Source organism: Ambystoma mexicanum, chromosome 2q (genome assembly GCF_040938575.1).
Source record: "Ambystoma mexicanum isolate Mex_15411 chromosome 2q, UKY_AmexF1_1, whole genome shotgun sequence".
In the NCBI taxonomy this organism is placed as follows: Eukaryota; Metazoa; Chordata; class Amphibia; order Caudata; family Ambystomatidae; genus Ambystoma; species Ambystoma mexicanum.
Window position 1 is genome coordinate 1,279,135,977 of NC_090924.1, and position 14,869 is coordinate 1,279,150,845.

The window sequence follows — 14,869 nt, forward strand, 5'->3', positions numbered from 1 at the left end:
GGGTTATTATTCCCGGCTTTGAGGGACTTTTGATGATTTGTACGGTTGAAAGACCAATACCATGTATTAATTAGTCTGGTACGTCATTAAGGGGGTTGGTTATTGGTTATTTGGAGTTGTCTGTTGTGCATGTCGATGTCGATGTTGTCTTGTCTTGTGTTTGTGGTGCGTCAAATGTTGGAGAACTGGGTGTAAAATGGTACTTATTGATCGCTATTAGTTATTTTGTTTCATTCATTCAAATATGGTGCTGCATGTTTCCTAAAAATGTCATGAATTTTACTATCTGGGTGTTTTGTTAGGTTTTTCAGATGACGTTGCTGTTTGTTCTTTGCATGTTATTCAAAACAACAAATAAAGTGGATTAAAAAAAAGGGACAACCAACACCACAAATGTCTCAGGAAATTACATCAGATTAACTTGGCAACAAACATGTTAAATATCTATTAAATAAATGAATGTATTAAACGTGTACCGTTTTTAATTTGTAGACAATTACTGATAAAAACAATTTCAGGTAATGTCTTTCTGCAGTCTTCATTAAAATGTGGCCTAAAGACTGAGTTGTGAGTTAGGTATTTTGAAGAATTAATTCCACTTAACAGATTTTCCCTTTTTTTCTAGATAAAAGATGGAAGATATGTCGAAGCTGTTCATATCCTCAGTAATGAGCTGCAGAAACAATCTAGGGTAAAAAAGAATAAATCCTTTACTCATCCATTTGTGTCAGTGTACTGTACAAGAACTAATTTTCGTGTTGGGCCGTGTTTCAACATCCACACCCTTGTCAGTAAACCTTAGCTTGGTGTATTTCTGATTTTTAACATGGACAATACTATACTACAAATCCCGTTCCACAATGGGCCAGATTTCCAAAAGTAACACATATCTAGGATCAAGCAAATTATGAGATATTTTGCTCTTGCTTACAACTCTTGATTACAGCTTAAATTGGCTATCTTAATACAGACTACTTAGCTGAAGCTACTATTTAAGACGATTGGTTTCATACAGATATAACCATATGGTGCGTGAGCTGGCAATTTAGGACATTAATTGTGATTTGTTTGTTTTGTTGGTGTGGTTAAAATATGCTAAATTATATTTTTTATTTGACGTTTTGGTTTACATAAACCTTTTGTCAGTCAGTACACAACAAGTATATATCAATACATTAAACTCTTGTGTCATGTAAGGGTGTCGAAGAAGGAGACTGACACAAAGGTGGCATGACAGTGGTTATAGACATTTATTTAAGAAAATGGAAAAAGGGGCCCTCGCTATCCCTTGCTTCTTAGAGGGGTTTTGCTGCCTCAAAACTAACACTAAAAGTGTCTGTCAAGATATCCGTCAAGGTATAAGCCACCGTCCTGTGTCAAAACCTATGTCTATCCCTCACACTCTAAAACTAAAGAGTAAACCAACATAAAGTTCCTTCTTTAAGGAGAGTTGCTCCTTTCTCCTACTTCTGGATTGGTGCTAATCAAAATCTCCCTTCAAACAAACACCAGAGAGAATGACTCCCTTCCCCTGATTGCTAGATTTCAAAGCAGTCTTTATACAATTTTCTTGCCAGGGGAATGGCTCCCTACTGGTGTGATTCGGTACACGTTCCATTAGAACCAGGGGGAATGACTCCCTTCCCCTGGTATGTCTTGATACATTGTACAACAAGGCCATGGGGATTTGTGTGATTGAGGCCTGCTTATTGCTCCATGTATATGCACCATGAACTGAGAGCAAACCCTGAGGAAAGTATTATATATATATACATATATATATATATATAGTCACTTTTTGAATTTTAAGTTTCCGACTGTCAGTGAACAAAACCACCTGGCATAGATAGGTCTTTGAACAAAAACAAGTGGCCCACATATATGATGTCATCAATGACATTTGTGATGTCATCTTTGATGTCCTGGGTGTTAGTTTTAGCAGTGCACGGTGGTGGTGCGAGTTATGGTTGTTTAGCTTACCATAACTGGCGAATTTCCTTTTTTCTTTTTTTTTTTTTTTGTATTTCTTGTAACCATAACATCTCTAACAATTTTTCATGAATTTCATAGGTTTTTATTAGTGCAACTTAACCATAACATCCCTTTTTAACAAAGATTTTTCACTGAATTTCATGGGTTTTTACCAGTGCATGCTATTTTCTCACAACTTACTAATATCATAATTACCCCAATATAGCAAACTTTTTGTCCAATTTACAAAGTTTCACCTTAAAACTTTGCCATTTATCACCTTCTAGCATTATTATTAACACTTCTATATCTTTTTTGCAACTTGTTCCCCTGTTTTTGCATCCGTCCACATTTGAGAACGTCTGACGTCATCACGGACCTTCCGGACAGTGCCACGTGACCATACGCTCACGCTCGGCATGATGACGTGTCCGTACTTCGCGATCAAGTCTGTGATTCAAGTACTTTTTGGAACTGCATTTTCTACTGATCTAGGAACTTTCAAGCTCAAAATGTACCATTGCACAGCTCCTACACCTATATTTGCTCATTATCCATTAGCAATTTAGTACAAAGCACATACTTGGAAAACTATTAACAAAACTGCTATTTATCTTAAAAATGGCATCAGCTATTGCCATCCCTCCTCCCCAAGAGCCACCACCATCACCAGCTGGAGGGCCTAAACCACAAAAAAGCGCAGTACTTCCAAAGACAATGAAGAGGACCAACACGATGAGGTAGAGGAAGTGCCTACCTCTAGCACCCAGAGAGAATCATGGGTGTGGCAGTTCTTTACCACTATTGAGAATGTACCAAAGGCTAAAGCTACCAAAGTGAAATGCACTGCGTGTACTCAGTCGTGAAATTCCTGGACAGTACTCCTACTGGACCACCTCCATGCGCCGCCACACCAAATCCAACCACTGCAATGCTCTCAGAAAGGTTGTTCCTTTCTTAGCAAGTAGTAGGGTGTCTTCCTCCACCTCATCTTCCGCAACCGAAACTGTAACCACACAGCATACTTCTGTGGGACACAAAATCCCACCAGCTACCTTGCAAGCAATAAAAGAGGCTGTTGATCCATATCTTTCGAAGACAACAGTCATCTGTATATACTGCAACACACCACTGTGCAGGGGGAAGCAATTCCAAAGTGCTTTTGAAGCTGTAATGAAGGAGCATGAGAAACACTGCTCCCGACCATAGAAGTAAGACACATGCAACATCTTCCCCTGGCAACCTGCCCCTCCATATTAGTGATTGGTGCCTCTTCCCTCATGTCCCTCCCCACCTTACGTTCTAACCTCTCCTGCACAAAATAAATACATTAAAACATTTTTTTTTAAAAAGTAAGGTTCCTTTAGGAATCACCTTTCACAGTTAAAAAATAGAACTAAAAAAAAAACATATACTCCATCTACTTTACGTTTCTCAGTAAAGTACATAGACGCAATAAGATTTTCCAATATTTCCATTAGCATTTTGTGTTATGCTAAATGGAATAATGTGGCATTCATCCCCCCCACAAGGGACTTGAACAGGGATAACAGCTCGGCCCCCCAAGCGAAGCGAGGGTGAATAATGAAGGCTCTGAACCGTTCTACCCCGTTCCAGCCCCTGCAATTGGGGATGAAGGCCATTAACATCCCGAGTTCCCAAAGCCAGAACCCGGGGAGCTAAAAAAAAAGATTTTTCTTCCTAAAGCAGGACGCCATTTAGGAAGGAACATCATTTTCCAAGATGGCCCCCATGGAAAGCAAGGTGGGGCTCTGTACATAGCCCCTCTTCCCTTTCCCTGCCAGCCTGCAGAAGGCGAAGAGGGAACCCTATGATCATATTACCACAAGCACATTTGTTTTCCCTTTCAAACCTATCCCACTTTCGAATAGCTTTACCACATAGCCGGTCCCAGGTAGACATGGCCACTTTAACCCTTGTGTCGTCCATCGTGGTCATGGCCAGTAGCCAGATTGTCCGGGTCATGACCTTATGCCATGGCGACAGGCTATACCTCGGTAACCAAAGGTATATCACTATTTTTTGTACCTACATTATGACACTTTTCAAAAAATAAAACACGGGCACATTTGCAAAACCATGCTTAAGGTCTTTGCCAATGCTCCTTACACGAGTTTGCTGGAAATCCACCCAGGTTTTATTTTTTCAAAAGTGTCAAAATGTATCTACATACAATAGTCATATAACTTAGCCCCCGCTTGACAAAATCCATTCAGGCTTTACACAAACGTTCAAGGTTGGGTCTATAATCTTTCTGAAAACATTTGTCCTTATTCTTCAAACAGCAACAAGGTTATACGCCATCCAAAAATGTTCAGATCCCCCTTATAATTTAGCCCCCTCTTCACAAAATCCTGCCAAACCTTACAAAAACATTTATATCTAGATTTAAATCTTTTTGCAAACTTCTGTGTAGATCCGTTAAATGGCACCACATTTATAAGCCTTTACAATATTTTGTGACCACCCCTCTAATGTTGCGCCCTCTTGATAGAATCCCACCAAACCTTGCAGAAACATTTATAGCTAGATTCAAAATGATTTTGCTAACTTTTGTGCGGATTCGACAAATGGCACCACAATTATAAGCCTTTTACAATATTTTGGGACCCCATCTCTAATTTTATTCTCTTGACAAAGCAGCGCCACACTTCCAAAACCATTAAAAATGAGGTCCACAATAAAATTCAAAATGTTATGCTGTTTCATTGAGTGGCGCCAAAGTTATAAGGCATCCAAAAACTGCTTTTCACCAACCCTGCAATGCAGAAATAGGCATAGTTGCCCCCGAACATCCGGACTGTTCGCTGACTTTCAGGGTGAAAAGCACCCGTTATTTGGCTTGTTACAGCCATATACCATCCCATCCTCATCACTCCTCACCTCCCCAGAGATTTTGATAAGTTTACAAGTACAAAGTTGTGTTTTTGAATATGTTTATACCGCAATGTCCGCAGACACCGCCCACTGTCCGCGAATCCAACATGGTGGGCGTTTCCAAAAATCTGACGCACTTCACGCTTTTCACCAGCCAATCAGCGGGCGCATCAGTTGTCCGCGGACATCATGTCGCCTTCTAAGCCAATCGGAGGCCTGTCCGCGGACCGAACAGGGACGTGGGTCTGCCGACCGGACCAGATATCACTAATTATTTTGACTTACTTTTTGGTCATTGATTTACACCAAATTTACAAAAGCATGCTTCTGGGACCAAGCTGCCGCTTCTGCCGCAAATCCGGTGAAAATCCATCCAGCGGTTTGGGCTGTAGGCGTGAGCAAAGTTTTTTTCCATTATGTCTATTGAAAAAAATACATTTTTGGAACTCCCCTCCAACTTTGCACCCCCTTCACGAAACCTCATCAAACCTGCCTATGAGTTCAGCAACTTAACCATAACTACAGGGCCGCTACCACGGGCCCTGTAAAAAAAATAAATATATATCATTGTGATACCCTGGCTGGGAGTGCAAATCAAGCTTGCCAGCCTTAGATAAGCTAAAGCTGTCTTAAACAAGCCAAGCTGTCTCAAATATATATATATATATATATATATATATATATATATATATATATATATATATATATATATATATATATATATATATATATATATATAATATATATATATTCAGTAGAAAAACTTTTTTAAAGGGACATTATGGTTCAAAGTAAAACCGAAAAACCCCTGAAATTCGCCAGTTATGGTAAGCTAAGCAATCATAACTCGCGCCACCGTGCACTGCTAAGACTAACACCCAGGACATCAAAGATGACATCACAAATGTCATTGATGACATCACTGATGGCATCACATGTCTGGCTCCCACTTTTTTCCTTTACTGACATATCTAGGCCACATGGTTTTGTTCAGTAACAGTCAAGAACTAAAAATTGAAAATGTACTATATTTGTAGACTTATCCTTTAAGTATGTTCTTACAGTAATTCAATTAGGGTCAAGTCACATCATATGAAACATACACATAGCGGAAGACACAGGCTTGAAAGACAGCAATCCTTTGTGTGCATGAAGATAATCATTAGGGTTATCAGCACTTTCTCATAGTTTTTTTTTAATTACTGTACTTTCCCTGTATATACTCATATTTGTATATATTGTACTCAGACTCCTTTCCCTAGGGTCCAGTCACATCATGTGATACACATACAAAGGGTAAGTAGCAGCTTTTAAACAGAACAATCATTTCTCTGCATAAAGATAATCAGTTAGGTTAGGAACTCTTTCTGCTACTACTTCTGCTTTTTTGCTTACTTCTTGTACATACTTGTATATACTCCTATTTGTATGTGTTGTTGTCTCTGTGTTTTGTCTGTAAAAATGCAATGGCAAAACTCGAATAAGTAACCAGTTATCATTTCACTATTCAACATGGCAAGAATATGAATATTGCCCCTTCATCATGTATGCTGTACACACTACCTATGTTTCAGCTTGAGTGGCTTAGTATACTGGATAGAACTTCATAATAGAATGCTATTTATATCAATGCATTGCTTAATGCACTAATTAGCTCATGATATTTATTCCAATGATCCTTGGCACTTTTTGGTCAACATTATAAGAATCCCTTGTACAGAGTTTTCATGAAAAGTAAATGCACATGTGATGTCATCAGTGATGTCATCAATGACATTTGTGATGTCATCTTTGATGTCCTGGGTGTTAGTCTTAGCAGTGCACGGTGGCACGAGTTATGGTTGCTTAGCTTACCAGGGGTTTTTCGGTTTTACTTTGAACCATGACGCCCCTTTCACAATGTTTTTTTACTGAATTTGATAGGTTATTAGTAGCACAATTTAACGATAATATCCCTGACTTTATATACATGTAACGTAGAACATACTGAATCCCCAGATAATAATTTTGATGTCCGCGGACTGTGCGTATGTCCGCGGACAGACGCGGACAACAGCAACACTACCCAAAAACTCAAGGGGTATCTTAAATTGTTCTATCATGCCATAAACACTGCACAAGTTCAAAAACCAGCACACAAACACATTATATGTAGTAATAAATAAGAAGGGGAACCTATATACCTAACACATCAACCATCCATTTAAATACCATCTGTACTAAAATGGAATATACCAAAACAAGAAAGATATGCTTCTAACATAATTACCTCACAGAAACTGCACAACTAGGAGCAACAGCAGATCTACAGAACAGGGAGAACACAACTTACCAGAATCTAGTAAGTAAACTTTTTTTCTTATATATTTCAAACATTTCTGTATTAGATACAATAAAAGTAATATATATATATATTTTTCTCACAGAAATGTCCAGTACTTTAGAATGGCTTGAGGAGAATATCCCACATGAGGAAATGTCTGAAGATAGTGAAACTAATGGTAGACACTTCTCTATATAACCAAATTAATAAGCATTACTTTATGTGCACTTACCATATATATATATATATGTTTTTAACAGACCATACAAACATTGAAAACAGTACACCAAAAGATACTTTGGAAAAGACTCTCCAGCGCATGGAAGAAAAAATGGACATGCTCATGACAAATTTCAAACTTTTGAAAGTTTTTGTGGAGGACCATATAAAAGAAAAAATTAAATACCATTGTCCCACATGTACCCGTCCCCCCTCTCCATATCCCAGTCAATTATCCGCAAACCCTCCCCACGAAGAAAAACGTTTTGATGAGACTTCATCCCTTCATCTCCTCCTATCCATCCTCTTGAAACCCCCAATCCCCCTGTGTTTGTCAGTTTCTGCTTCCCCTTCTCTTTCATAAATTGTACATACATATATATAATATGTTATGTGTGTTTTAATGCAGTCCTTTGTGCCTTTAAAAAAAAAAGTCAGTTGGGCGGGTGTCCGGGATGTCTGCAATTAACCAAAATGGGGGTGTCCTAAGGACTCTATACCTGTCTGTACTGTTCGTAGACAAGGTGAAACTGTTCTAAGAACACACGCAGTGTCCTGGGATGTTCGTAAATAAACAAAATGGGGGTGTTCTGAGGACACTATACCTGCCCGTACTGTACGCAAGCAAAATGAAACAGTTTCAACTTGCCTGCGGACAGCACGGACGGGTAGAGTGTCCTTAGGACACCCCCCAGTTTTGCTTACTTACGGACACCCAGACATCAGTTGTGTTCTTAGAACAGTTTCAACTCGCCTGCGAACAGTATGGACAGGTATAGTGTCCTTCGGACACCCCATTGTGATTGGTTACGGACAATGAGGACAGCGCGGCTGTCCGCAGACACATCGAACACAACAGGGGTGCCTGTCACCTAAATAAATACATTTGACCCATCTCTTACTCCCCCACCCTCCCCAAACCGTCTTACACGCCAATACACTTGCCAAAATTATATTTCCCCACCATTTGACACTGCGCTGTCCGCGGATGTACGTGGATACAAGATGGCGGGCGTTCCTAAAAATCTGACGCACTTCACGCTCTTCACCATCCAATCAGCGATCACGCCAAATGTCCGCGGACATGATGCGGGGCGCCTAGCCAATCAGGAGCCTGTCCGCGCAGCGAACAGGGAAGTGAGTCCGCGGACCGAACATAGATATTGCTAATCTTTTTTACTTACGTTTTTGTCATTTACAAGAAAACTACTGGTCGGATTTACACCAATTAACGAAAGCACGCTTTCGGGACCAAGCCGCCGCTACTGCCGCAAATTTGGTGAAAATCCGTCCAGCAGTTTGGGCTGTAGGCGTGAGCACATTTTTTTTCCCCATTATGTCTATGGGAAAAAAATAAATTTTGGGACCCCCCCTATAACTTTGCCTCCCCTTGACCAAACCTCACCAAACTTTGCAAAACAAATTCCGAGTGGCCCATATACTTTGCCATAAACTTGCTGTTTCCATAGGAAGAGCTTTTTGGGTGGCTTATAACGGCGCTCCCCTTGGAGGAATCCTCACCAAACTTTGCAAAAAAAAGTATATGGCCCGCTGTGAATTCCTTCGGCAAGTTGGATGAGGTTTCGTGCAGGGGGGCAAAGTTATAGGGGTGGCACCCTTTGCGCAGAGTGCTGCCTACTGTACTCCACTATGAGATATTGCTTTTGTGCCTGAATACAGTACGCCATGTGGTGGTGGTCCGAAGGGATGGAAAGGGTGGGGGAGTGAGAAGTGGGATATGTCAATAGATGTACCAAGACGTTGATATGCCTGCAGTATCCGTGCATACAGCACCCATTTGCGGGTCTCTGCACATGCGACTACTTTGTGTACTGACTGAAGGCACACTTTGTTACTGCATGACAGCTGCTGCAGACACCTCTTTCCATGGTGAGTAGTGGGAGTTCAATCGCAGAAAGAGAGTGCATTGCACATGACTTGCACATTGTAAAATAGCGTGTACTCCAGTGTGTTGCATGTGGTAAGCCCGTAGCCCATTCGCTGCACGGATGGAGGCCTTGCACCGACAACTGTGTGCTGTGGTTGCAATTAGGTTTGTCATTGTTGCTTTCTGTGTGTGGTTCCTCAGTATCGCCTACATTGTTGATTCCATGGGTGGGGTGCTTCATAGCACATCCTACACTCTGTACTCCAAGGCTGCAGCTAATGGAGTGAACAGTTCTGCAGTGTGAGCACTGAGTGCAGTGTTGGAATACTGTCAGTATAGAAGAGGGTAGGGTTGAAGTATATCTTCTATATGAATGGATACTATAGTGTGTGAAGTGGGTGCAATACTGAAATAGTGTGTGCATTGAAGTGGATAGGGGTGAAGTGCATAGCACAGAGGATTGCGTAGTGTCCATTTCTCGGAGTGTTGACTACTGTACTGCAGTATGAGGTATTACTTTTGTGTACTGAATGGAGTGTTTGGTGCAGGGACACTGTTGCAAACATTTTTTTGGTTTGATTGGCAGTAACACCATACTATGTGAATGAAAGTGGATATGGGTGCCGGAGGCTGTGTTATGTTTGTAGATGCTGCTAACTGAAGCATGTTGCCATGCATAGCTGTACTACGGTGCAGAGGTTGGGTAGCAGTGGTGGTGACTGTGGTCAGTGTGTGGAGTGTGGTACTTGGGAACATGTTGCCATGCATGGCTGCATTATGTTGCAGTGATTGTGGGCGAGGCCTAGACTATTGGGTGCATGGCCAAAGGCCGTAGGTCGTAGGTCATGCACCCAGTAGTCTAGGCCTTTCCCACACCCACAGCAGCAATGCAGTTTAGACTGCATCTGTCAGAGGGTGCTCACCTTTACAAAATGGTTGTGGAGCACGTTTTAGACTTGATAGAGCACCAGAAGTCAACTGACGTGTGACGTGCACATACTGTTGGTTTGGTCGGTTGGCAGTAACACCATTGTATGTGAATGAAAGTTGGTAGGGGTGCCGTAGGCTGTGTTAAGTTTGTAGATTCTGCTAAAAGGTGCATCTTTCTATGCATAGTTATACAACGGTGTAGAGGTTTGGTAGGAGTGCCGGTGGCTGTGGTGTGTTTGTGGATAGTGGTACTTGGTGACCTGTTGCCATGCATGGCTGGCTTACTTTGCGGTGGGTGTGGCCAAGGCCTAGACTATTGGGTGCATGGGCAAAGGCCATAGGCCATGCACCCAAAAGCCAAGGCCTTCACCACACCCAACGCAGCAATGCATTTCTGCCTGCATCTCTCAGAGGGTGGTCACCTTTAGAGAATGGTTGTGGAGCACATTATACTCTTCATAGAGCACCACAAGTGTGCTGACATGCATATATTGTTGGTTCCATGGGTGCAGTCATTGTTAGAACATCCTAGGGTTTCGGTGTATGGCTGGAGTTTGTGCAGTGAAAAGTCTTGCAGTGTGGCCACTGTGTGCAGTGTTGGAACACTGTCCATATAGAAGAGGGTAGGGTTGAAGTGAATCTTCTGTGTGCTTGGATATTCTGGTTTGTGTAGCTTCCTTGGAGTTGGCTCAATGTTTTGAAGATTGTGTGGTTTCATTGCCAGTGACATAATACTTTGTGAATGGAAGTGGATAGGGGTGACGGAGGCAGTGGTATGTTTATGGAATCTGCTGACTGTTACATGTTTATATGCATCGCTGTGTTATGGTGCTGGGGTTGGGTAGAAGTGCAGCTGCCTATGTTACGTTTGTGGATTGTGGTTTCTGGCCACATGTTCGCTTGCTTGGCTCCATTATGTTGTGCTAGCTGTGGGCAAGCAGTAGACTCTTGTGTGCATGGTCAAAGGCGTGATGGGTGCCGCTCCGGATGATTTTGGATGCTGTAATCGTTGATTTATTTCCAGCCCTTTGTAGTAAAGTGTTGAACGGTAAATATGGAGTGCTGTACAGAAATGATAGTGTTGGATGCAGAATTGTTGGCTGTGATTGCTGCATGCATGCGTGAATATTTCTTATTAGTGAATCGGGGAGTGCTGGAAGAAGAACAGTGGAGAGGGGAGAAGGACGGACTGTCCCTGCTTTACTGGGGTGTAGCCCTCGCTACAGCTGAGAAAGCGCACGTGCCACACCCTGCCATTCTCAACATGGCGGGCATGCAAATGGAACTGTGGTGATTATGGAATCGGGTGTGAAGGGTGTGGTTCACAGGAAGGGGTGGTACTACTTTTTCCCTATACTCTCTGTGTAATGAGATTGGTGGACACGACGAGATGCACAGTGCTGATCGTGGCGATAAATTTGTACAAGATCTGCACAGGTTTGCCGTGCAAAGAGGTGTTGCTGGTAATTTCGGGTTGGAAGGAGTGGATGCTTTGTGGGCCAGTCTCTATGCGTGCAGTTTCACCGTGATGGTTTACCTTTGCACATATGTGGCGTCTATCGTTACTGTTGGGTGCATTATGGAGGTCTACATTTGGGTTATATATCATGTGGACGTTTGCTCCGTCACCTGAAGAAGTGGATGAATGCAGTGATGCAGATTTTTTTCCACTGCCAAGGTTGTTTTCTCAACCATTCCACCAAGAGGAGAATGGGACCATGCCGGTTTAATTTGTCCCCAGCTAGAGCTCGGAAGGCATCTTATAAACAGAAGCATGTCTGCATTTCTGTGCACTGATGGGATGTTCTCCACCCACTATGAAAGCATGAAGTTGCAAAATATACACCGGTTCCGTGAAAATGGCATTTCTTTGCACGCCCTTGGCAATACCATTTTCTTTTACACTGTGCAAGAAGCGCTGACCATAATTCAGTAAAAATAGGAGGAGAAACAAAGAGTCATACAAAGAGAAAAAACAAAAAAGGTTGTTTGCAAGGACGTAAACAAACAAAAAACATGTTAAAAAACAACCTTTTCAGAGGGACCACAACAGACCCAATCCCCTACACTGTTTCACACTCACCCCCCACCCACCCTTCCTAGCACAAAAACTGTGTGGATTCCTCTGTAGTTTCAGCATTACACGTGCCACATCCAGCCGTTTTCAGGATGGAAGCCATGGAAATGGGACTGTGGAGCGAAAGACATTGCTCAATAAGGTTTGTGGTAGTGGTGTGTACGCAAAAACTGTCAGAAGGACTCTTTGTACAAAGAAGTGCAGAAGCCTATGGTGGAAGTGTGCAAGGTAAGGGGCAGGCATCCGGTTTGTATGCATGACCTGTATCCACACACACACCACCAAGCTCATAAATGCCACAAAACCATATTTATTCAATCCCAATTGTCTATCAATAGCCAGAGCAACTATTGGTGCTAAACTAGACTACTGCAATGCTCTATTAGCAGGTACATCCAAAGAAAAATGTTAAAAGATTACAAGTTACGCAGAACAATGCCCTATGTGCAGCCTTAAGCATCCCAAAAAGGGAGCATATTTCCCAGGCCAGACAATCCGATCAATGACTCCCGGTCAAAGAGCGAACCACTTTCAAAATCCTCACCCTCACGCATAAATGCCTCACTCTCTCTGTACCATCATACCTATCGGAGACAATTACCAAATCCTCCTCTACATGACCCACCAGAACACAATACACCAACCTACTTCACATCCCGTGAATCAATAGGGCCAAAGCTGGCGGGATAGGCTTCCCCTACATCGCCCCCAAATCTTGGAACGCACTACCCACAGATATTAGAGCAGAAAACGTGCTCCTTGCCTTCCGAAGAAACCTCTAAATCTCACTTTCTGTACAGTAAATTGCAATTGTTTTACCTAACTGCAAGCATTAACTGTCTGTAAAATAACCACCATACTGTAAATTGCAAATGTTCACTTATCTGTAACTAAAAATTGTCTGTAACAAGCACCACAATGCCCCTGGGCTGTTGTGCGCTCTACAAATTCGAATAAATTAAATAAATAAATATGTACTTGTCAGAAGTTGGTAAGATGTATTCAGTGCTGCTTTTGTGCGATCATTTTTGAAAAGTATGTAGTAAGCTGGGTACTGCAGAATAAAAAAACCTGTGAAGTGTACCAGGTAAGTGGCAGGCATCCTGCTGTTATGAACGCAATGTGTGTTTGATATCATGTGATGTGCAATTGTATGCTATGGCATTCATAATGCGCCCATACACACATTGTGCAAGGCGTAACAAGGCAAGATAAGGGGGCAACAGAGGGGAGACAGAGACAAGGATCCTAGTAGGCCAAGTGTCACTCGGATCGCCCAAGTGCATGGGGAGGGAGAGGGGAAAGTGCAGTACATGGGAAGAAGAACAAATGACAATAAGTAAAAATACGGACCGATTGTGCCAAGTGCAAGGATAGGTGCAGACATCAGGTGGTGGTGGCACTGTTAGGGATACAGAAAACAGTCCCCAAGTGGAGGGTTTGCTCGAAAGGTAGTGCAGGGGTGCGACTGACAGGCTGTGGAGGGGGTTCATGGGCCTGACATCAGAGAGTGGCCTGGTGACCAGTGCAGAATCGGTTTCAGCCAGGCAGTCACCCGGGGACAAGAGGAGAAAAAACTGACGCAAAGAGAAAGGCTTTGAGGCGCTTCCGGAACCGGCGATGGTTCTTCTCAAGTTTCAGGGAGGCAGGGAGGCTGTTGCAGAGGGAGGCCCAAGCCGAAAAAAAGACATCTCCTACCAACTGGTTGCTTGCAGAAGCGACTGACCCGGAGGTTGTTGGAGGCAGATGAGGGAAGAGCTGGAGCAGGGAGATATATAGGAAGTGAGAGTTGAAGGTATTGAAGTTCCAGGGCCCAGAAGGCCCTGTGCATAATGCAGAGGGTTTTCACCTTACTCCTCGCAGCCACTGGGAGCTATTGCAGACATTTCAGTGCAGGACAGTGCCACGTGACCATGCGTGATGACGTGGCTGCGAAGGCGTCCGCACTTCGGAATCGGGTCATGCTTGGAAGACTGTTTGGAACTGCATTTTTCAACTGATCTAGGACCTTTTAAGCTCAACATGTACCCTTGCACAGCTCCTACGCCTATACTTACTCATTATCCATTAACAATCTAGTGCAAAGCACATACTTGGAAGAATATTAGTAAAACTGCTATTTCTCTTAAAAATGGTATCAGATATTGCCCTCCCTCCTCCCCAAGACCACCAGGTGGAGGACCTACACAACAGAAAAAGCGGAGTACTTCCAAAGACAATGAAGAGGACCAAGAAGATGAGGTAGAGGACGTGCCTACCTCTAGGACCCAGAATCATGGGTGTGGCAGTTCTTTACCACTGTTGGGAAGTGTACCAAAGGCTTAAGATACCAAAGTGAAATGCACAAAACGGGAACCTGGGGTGCTAAGAAGAATTCTTCCTACAGTGGGACGCCTGCGGCGTGCTCCGTATAGAGCCCCTCTTCCCTTTCTATGGCAGCCTGCAGAACCCTATGACCATATTACCACGAGCACATTTTTTGTTTCCCTTTCAAACCTATCCTTCTTTCGAATAACTTTACCACACAGCCGGTCCCAGGTGGACATGGCCAGTTTAACACCAT

The 14,869-nt window shown here is 42.7% G+C and overlaps 1 protein-coding gene across 4 annotated transcripts in view; it reads left to right on the forward strand.

Moving 5' to 3' along the window:
* The window catches only part of LOC138570097 (intraflagellar transport protein 70A), a 694,742-nt gene that overhangs the window by 113,655 nt on the left and 566,218 nt on the right, over positions 1–14,869 (forward strand). For 3 of the 4 annotated variants that reach the window (XM_069648698.1, XM_069648696.1, XM_069648697.1), the window contains one exon: positions 626–691. The exons of the other annotated variant lie outside the window; for it this stretch is intronic. In XM_069648698.1, coding sequence (XP_069504799.1) covers positions 626–691 — 66 coding nt within the window. The remainder of the gene's footprint in view (positions 1–625; positions 692–14,869) is intronic. 4 annotated transcript variants of the gene reach the window in all.